At 45.1% G+C, this 7,361-nt stretch overlaps 1 protein-coding gene across 1 annotated transcript in view; it reads left to right on the top strand.

Annotated features, from left to right (window-relative positions):
* Window positions 1–3,257: 3,257 nt before the first annotated feature.
* MEDAG (mesenteric estrogen dependent adipogenesis) overlaps window positions 3,258–7,361 on the top strand; it is a 36,915-nt gene continuing 32,811 nt past the window's right edge. The window contains exon 1 of the mRNA XM_069080491.1: window positions 3,258–4,225. Coding sequence (XP_068936592.1) covers window positions 3,912–4,225 — 314 coding nt within the window. The 5' untranslated portion in view covers window positions 3,258–3,911. The remainder of the gene's footprint in view (window positions 4,226–7,361) is intronic.

Here is a 7,361-nt window from a genome sequence, read left to right on the forward strand (position 1 = left end):
CAACTTGGAGACAGAGGCAAGTGGAGAGACCATATATGGAAGATAACCTTGGAAGATTGCTCTGCCCCTGTGGTTCATTCCTTCAATTGATCAGTTCCTCCTGGTACCTCTATTTTAGGTGAAAAGCCAGGCTAACCTTGGTTACTCTTTCATTCCTCTATGGGTCCCACTACTGATTCTCCATTGTCATTCAGATTCCTTCTCTGCTTTCCCTTTCAAAGTCCCTTTGTGTATTGACTTCCTCCATTAGAACAGAAGCTCCTTGAGAGTGGGGATCATCTTTCCTTTTGCTTGTAATTTGTATTCCCAGTGCTTAGCACAGTGCCTGGCATGTTGTAAGCATTTAATAAATCCTTGTTGACTTGTTGACTGAGAGTCAGTAGGGTCAGAGGCCAAATGAGGTTGGAGGTGTAGCTAAGACTCATACACTACTGATTTTGGTGGTTTTTATCCTTTCCTGGTTGCCCTTCATGAGGAATGGGCATCAGATGAACTGCGGAGTGTGTACCCCTGGGCATTGTATATGTTTCAAACCAGGATGTTTACCACTAGGGAGTCTGCACATCTGTAACTCAGGGAGTAGTCATGATGACAAGGTCAGCTATGGTAGATCTGCTGTGCTGTTTCCCTGAGAATAAGTCAACAAATTGACAAATAAGCACTTATTAAGTGTTTAGTGCATGCTAGTATTTGTGCTAGGTGCTGACTCAACATTTGCTCTTTGGAAGTTTTTTATTCCATAGGAGTATGTAGAACAGATAGTGGAGTAGGAGCCAGGGAAGAGAATTTGGGTCTGGGGAGTCACAGAACTTGAGTGGAATTGTAGAGGAACAGATTGCCATATCCTTTCCAGGAGCAATGACAGCACAAGATTGGACTTCTGTTCCTGGGAGCAACAGCAATAAGTGGCAAACAGGGAGTAAAAATGGGCAGACAGTTGGAGGGCAAATCAAATGTCTGCCCAGGGTAGGCTCTGCTTTCTAGGTGGAGAGAACACTCTCCTTGAACCACTCCCTTGTCCTAAAGACCTGTCCACACCAAGATCAAAGCACTCTGTTTTTTCAGATGTCAGGTCTTCTGACAGGTCAAATTTTCAAAAAAGTAATGAAAGGGTATTCTTCAGACTGGAGGTTAGTGAGCTTAATGTTGATTCCTGGCCAAATGCATTATTAAAGTTTTGGGAATCCCAGGGAGCCAGGATGAATCCATCATTGAAGTCATGCCAGACTAACCTCATTTCCTTTTTTTGACAGGGTTTCTAAATTGGTAAATGAGCTGGACACCAAAGACTGAGTATGTCTGGATCACAGCAAAGCATTTGGAAAAAAGTCTTAAAAATCCTTGTGGACAAGACTTAGAAGTATGGACTGGATGATAATGAAGTTAGGTGGGTACAGAACTCAATGAAGGGCCAGACCCAAAGTTGATGAGTGTAGTTCAGCTACATTGAATTTCAGGTGATCGTAGAAGCTACAAGTCAAACATCCAGCAGGCATTTGGATGGCTTAGTTTATTACACTCTGCCTTTCTGTCTATACTTAATGAATTATTGCAATGAGTATATTTAAGGGTTAGATCCCTGCCTCTGAAATAGATTGACTTGTAACCCTGGGCAAGTGACTTAAACTCTCAGTGATCTAGTCAACTCCCTGAGACTTTAAGTTGTAGAAAAGATGCTGACCCATTGGTAGAAGGGGCTTTCTCACCAAGAAGTTCCCTATAGCAATGACATCTCAGTCTTAGTCCTGTCCCAGTTCCCGTCCACATTAATAAGCATGTTACTACCCAGCTGCAGGGCAGTTATTATTCATTGCAAGGAAGTTGCAGCTGGGCTTAATCACTGTGTAGGAAGATGTAACATTGAGAAAGAGAGGAACATGTGCCCTTAGAACTACATTTACTATTGCCATTCCCCATAATAATGAACATGGAGCCTTGGAAAGAACACTGCATTTGAAGTCAGAAGAACTGAGTTGGAATCCCAGTTCTGCTACTACCTATCTATATTACCTTGGGCAAATTGAAGAATCTCTCTGGGCTTCAATTTCCTCACGCAGAAAAAGGCGGGGGCTTAGGGTTCCTTCTAGTTCTAAATCTATGATCCTCTGCAAATTTTAAGAGGATAATTTTAGAGCTTTCTTTCTGTGTCATAAAGAATGACTTCCACTTAAGCAAAGGAGCCCCCAAGATCGCTTTCCTCATCTGATCTCCTAAGACTGTATACTACTTTTTTGACCTTGATTCATTTTCTTTCACATTTTATCGGTATGAGTGCATATCTTATCAACATTAATAGCTTATATATGAATTGAGATCGGATACGGAGCTCTATATACTTAAATATGTTCATGTTGTCTCCCTTGATAGAATATAAGTTCCTCAAGGGCAGGGATCTTTTCATTTCAGTGACTAATTAGCGCATTTATAAGTGCTTTATAAATAACTTTTCGATTGATCGCCCTTCCCCAGTGTCTAGGGATTTAACGCCTATTTGTTGAATTACTTCCGTATCAGCAAAATTGCTAGTGGGGGGCTTAGGAACAGTAAAGGGTCTGGAATCAGTCTCTTTCATGCCATCTACATTTCAGCCAGTTTGGTTTCCTCAATTGAGGCTCATGGCTCAGGGCATTCCATTTCCCACCTCTTTCGGACGCCTAGGAATGAATGCACGTTTTCTACAACCCTTGCGACTCCACGTTTCCTTCAAGATCTGCTCAAATGCCTCTTTCTACAAGTGAACTATGCCCGCCTCTCCCCTATGCCAGTGCAGATATTTTGTATCTATTTTGTGCTTGATTGCAGGCATACATGTTGTTTTCCCAATAGAATATAAGCTCCTTGAGGGCAGGGATTGTTTCCTATTTGTCTTTCTTTGTGTCACCGGAGCTTAATACAAAGCCCTACACTCTCAATGTTTGTTGAATGAGGGAAAGGGTGATTTGTGTCTGTGAAAGCCCGTTATTTGTTTCAGTGGAATAAAGTTCCCCAGATGAGAACTGAATCTGGGTCAGGGTGTGAACATGAAGCCAGAGCCAAGGAGAAAAGGAGCAGCGAGTGGAAAACAAACTTTTCAGCCAAAACTGAACAGGCTTGGCTCCCAGCAAGGAGAAAAGGCAGAAATCTGCTTGCGACTGAATGAAGTAAATGAGCAATGGGGGGAAAGTTTGCGGAGGGAAGCGGGGAAAGAGTAAAAGAAGCGGCCAGCATTGCACCAATCCTCGTTATGGGGGCGTGGTTTTCTTGGGCTCAGGCCAGCTGGAAAGACTTTGCCTACTCCCGCCCTCCGACCGCCAGACGCCTGAGCTCTGCTGCGTTGGACTCGGGGGAGGCTTAGTCGCCTAAAGCAAGGGGTGGGGCCCTCAAGTCTAGGGATGCTAAACTGCGGACAGGGTTAGATGAATAACCCTTGGCTGAGAGCACGTACGCGAGGTCAGCTTGTGCCAAGTCATAAGACCATGATAACTTGGAATCACAACATTTAGGGTCCTGCCTGTGGGCTGGGCAGGGGCAAGGGGGCCGAGCTTAGCAAGGATAAAAGGACATCGTTAAGCCCCCGGCTCCTTTTTTTTTCCCCTCCTAACTGGGCAGTTGCTTTTCGAGGCGAGGGTCAGTCTGAGGGAGTGGAGGCAGGCAGCATCTCAGCAGTGGCCAGGGAGACAGCCCAGGAGAGGCTAAGCAGATTTCCAAAGCGGGAGAGGAGACAGATTAATACCCCAAGGCCACGACTGCAGGAATTGAGAGCTCATCCACTTCAGATCAGGGGCAGGAAGAAAGGGGAGGAGAGGCAAAGGGTGGACTAGCTAGAAGTTTATTCCCGCAGGGGCTTTGAGTCTGCAACGGGGCTCGTGCTTGGTTAGAGCGCTGGTGGGCTCCTTTAGGTACAGCGAGGGGCTCCGGGTAAAAAGTGAGCAATGGCAGTGGCAGGGTATGTGCAGCCTGTCGACTGGAGTGGGGCAGAGGAAGGGCCCCAAGTAGCCCGGCCCAGCCTGACCTCCATCTCCTCCGGGGAGCTGCGCAGCCTGTGGACCTGTGACTGCGAGCTGGCCCTGCTGCCCCTGCAGCAGCTGCTGCACATGCAGCCGGGCTTTTTTCAGCTGCGAGGAGACCAGCTCCTGGTCCTGGGGCCTAGGCCTCAGGAGGCCCCACGTGGGGGCTTCAACGTCTTCTGCGACGGCTTCGTGCGCCTGGACAGGCAACTCTACAGAGTCAGCAACTACTTAAAGAGGTGGGTGACCGAGTCCCGATGCCCACAATCCATCTCTGCTTCCCTGGTTTCCAAAAGAACTTGCTCTCGCCTCCCTATTCTCTCTTCTCAGCTATCGAGGCTGAACCATCCCTGTCCTCCTGAAGCTCCCCCCACTCACAGTTTCTAAACTTCATGATTTCTTGCTTTGACCTGCAGTGGCTGTGCTTTCCTCCCAATAACAGTTCCTGTATTTTGCATTGCATTTTTTTACAGGTTCAGGTCGAAGTCCCTCGGGAAGGCACTAATTCTATGGTTTGGAATATTGGGTGGGTATGTGACCCTGCACCGGGCTCTTCCTCGTCCAAATCGCTGAACAAATAGACTCCTTGGGACTGGATCTTTAACTGGGATTGCTTGGAAGCAAAAGGAGTGAACTCCTTTGGGGGAAGTATAGGCAGCTGAGAAATGCCTATCCTCTGCTTTAGGCCTGGGGAGCTCTACAGAAATCTAAACTGCCCAGGATTTGGCCTGAGCGAAGAAGTGATCAATTCTGATTCTGTAAACCAGAGCTTTCACAGGTAGCATATAGAAGTGGAATTTTGGTTCCACTCTGCAGTGCATATGCTGTACCGTAGTAAACTCAAACACTGTCAGCTCACTAGAGATTTACAATTTAAACCAAGGACTGGCAATGAGAGGAATCAGTTGGACAGATTACTGACTAAATGATGATCAATGAATAAAATGATTTATTATGGTTCAGAAATAGGGAGAGTGTTTCTCTAAGACAGAAAGAGCTCCATTCTAGTCCTTGACACCCTAGCTGTGTGATAAGCAATTCTCTTAAATTTCTGAGAAGCTGCTGAACAGCATTAGTAGAGGGCTTTCCTTGAGGGGAGGGTGGGAGCTAATGAAATCCAAGGTTCAGTCCTTATCCCTATTAAAAGCAACAGCAGTATATATCGTTAGTGAACTGTGGAATGAAGAATAAATTGCTTGAATTGTATATCAGAATAGAATGGTGGAAGAAACTCATTCCAATTTAACAGTAATTTATTGAGCACCTGCTGTGTGCCAGGCATAGAGGAGACAAAAAAAGGAATTGTTCCCTGTCCTGAAAAGGCTTATGTTCTATTGCAGGAAATTACATGAGCGCAGATAAGTAAATGCAAAATGCAAACAGAATAAATATAAAATGCATACAGAAAACTGGGGGTAGGGAGGAGAGAAGACACTAACATCTAGGGGAATCAGGAAATGGCAGTAGAGCTGGGCCTTGAGAGGAGGAGAGGCGAAGGACTCCAGGAGGGAGAGTCTAGGAGGCAGAGCATTCCAGGTAGGAGAGGGAGGGAGAGGAGACTGTGCAAACATCAAGCCTTCTTCTACTTAGAACAGTCATTTGTATTGAAAAGGAAAGATTTTGAAGTTCTAAATGATAGAACTGGTTGGTGAGGTGGGAAGAGGAGAGCTCTCTAAGCATAGATTACTAAGAAAGAAAATTCAAGAGTGAGATGAAGGGAGTACTGAGTTAGTTTCCCTCCACGCAATGAAAATGGGCCATCTTGGAATTCTGGCTTCGAAATAGTGAAGTTGCTTTCATAAGAAATAAGTGTCTAAAACAGACCCAGGATGTGCATAAACTTTGACTAGCACCCTCTATGACCTTAAGAGGGAGTGACCACCTACCATTAACATGAGTCACTCTTACAGATAGAAATGAATGATTGCATTGGCTCTTCTCACTGGATAAATGTTTCCTGGCACATGAACTTTTTTTCTAATCACCAACCTATCTCTTAGGGATATAGTGATGATTGGTGCCTGCTATGCGTGGTTCTCCCTGAAGAGCCTACAATGTTAGTCTTTTGAAATAAGGTCCTCCCCCTTCTCCCCTCCTCCCCCCTCAGCAGATATTTGCTATTTTATCTCACTTGTGGTAAGTTCTTGTTTTTCAGAAAATTTCTTCCTATCTCAGGAACACCTTATCTACCTACAAAGTACAAAACATGTTCTCCCTCCTCTCCATCCTCCTCCTACCTTGTCTCCTCCTCTTCCTCCTCCTCTCCCTTCCCCTCTTGCTCCCCCTCCTTCCCCTTCCTCTTCTTCCTCCCCTCTCTCCTCTTTTTTAACCTCTTCCTCTTTTTCCCCTTCCCATTCATCCTTCCCTTCCTCATCTTCCACTAATGCAGATCAGCACCTGCTCTGCACCTTACGGTTTTTTAACCTTTTTCATGCCATGGTGCCTTTTGGCAGTATAGTAAAACTTATAGATCCCTTCTCAGAATCATGTTTTTAAAGCATAAAATGAAATCATGTTACAAAGGAAACCAGTTATATTGAAATACAGACCCAAATGCCAAAATTTCCAAGTTGATAGCTCCCTGAAATCTATCTACAGAGCTCTTTCAGCTCATGAACTCCCAGGCTAAGAACTTCTAGACTTACCTGAGGCACTGTTAAGTGACTTGCCTAGGGTCCCATTACCAGTGTGTGCCAGAGATAGTACTTGAACACAGGTCTTCCAAAACCTGGTTTCCAAAAGCTCCCAAAGTTGACTGTCTAGCCTCTATACCATGCTCTCTCCAAAATGAGTTGGTAACTTGCCCCAGGTACCCCAGATAGTTTGATTATAGGGTTGGACCTAGAACCCAAGTCCCTTGAACTTAGCCCCATGTTCTCTTGGCAATACTCAGTACTGCCCCTATAACTTTAAGGGCATTCCTTGGGCAATGCTTACCACTGTACCATAGGCAACACCACCATTTAGGCATGCTTTCCGAAATCTAAAAACATGGATATGGAATTTCTTTGACTGGGGAAGCTGTTGTAAAATCTGCCTAAAATAGGGACAAAGTTCTACCGTTTTTGTTGAATTGATTTGAAATTTCAACACTCTAACCTGCTTATGCTTAACCCTATTACAGCCATGGGATGTGGAAGAATTATGCTATAGAGCTGGTCAGTAACATAATCAGGACTGAGAGAACAGGAGAGCAGCTTTGGGCATTGAGTGAAAGTCCTAATAATAAAAAATTTCTTTCAGCTGCCATGACTGTACCGAGAGAAGTAAAGTCAAGTCATGGGGTGAGGGGGGGTGGAGAGAGACAGAGAGAGACAGAGAGAGACAAAGAGAGAGAGAGACAGAGAGAGACAGAGAGAGAGAGAGAGAGAGAGA

This window comes from Petaurus breviceps, unplaced genomic scaffold, assembly GCF_028583685.1.
Source record: "Petaurus breviceps papuanus isolate PSGF00001 unplaced genomic scaffold, PetGlider_PUasm1.0 91133, whole genome shotgun sequence".
NCBI classification, from domain to species: domain Eukaryota; kingdom Metazoa; phylum Chordata; class Mammalia; order Diprotodontia; family Petauridae; genus Petaurus; species Petaurus breviceps.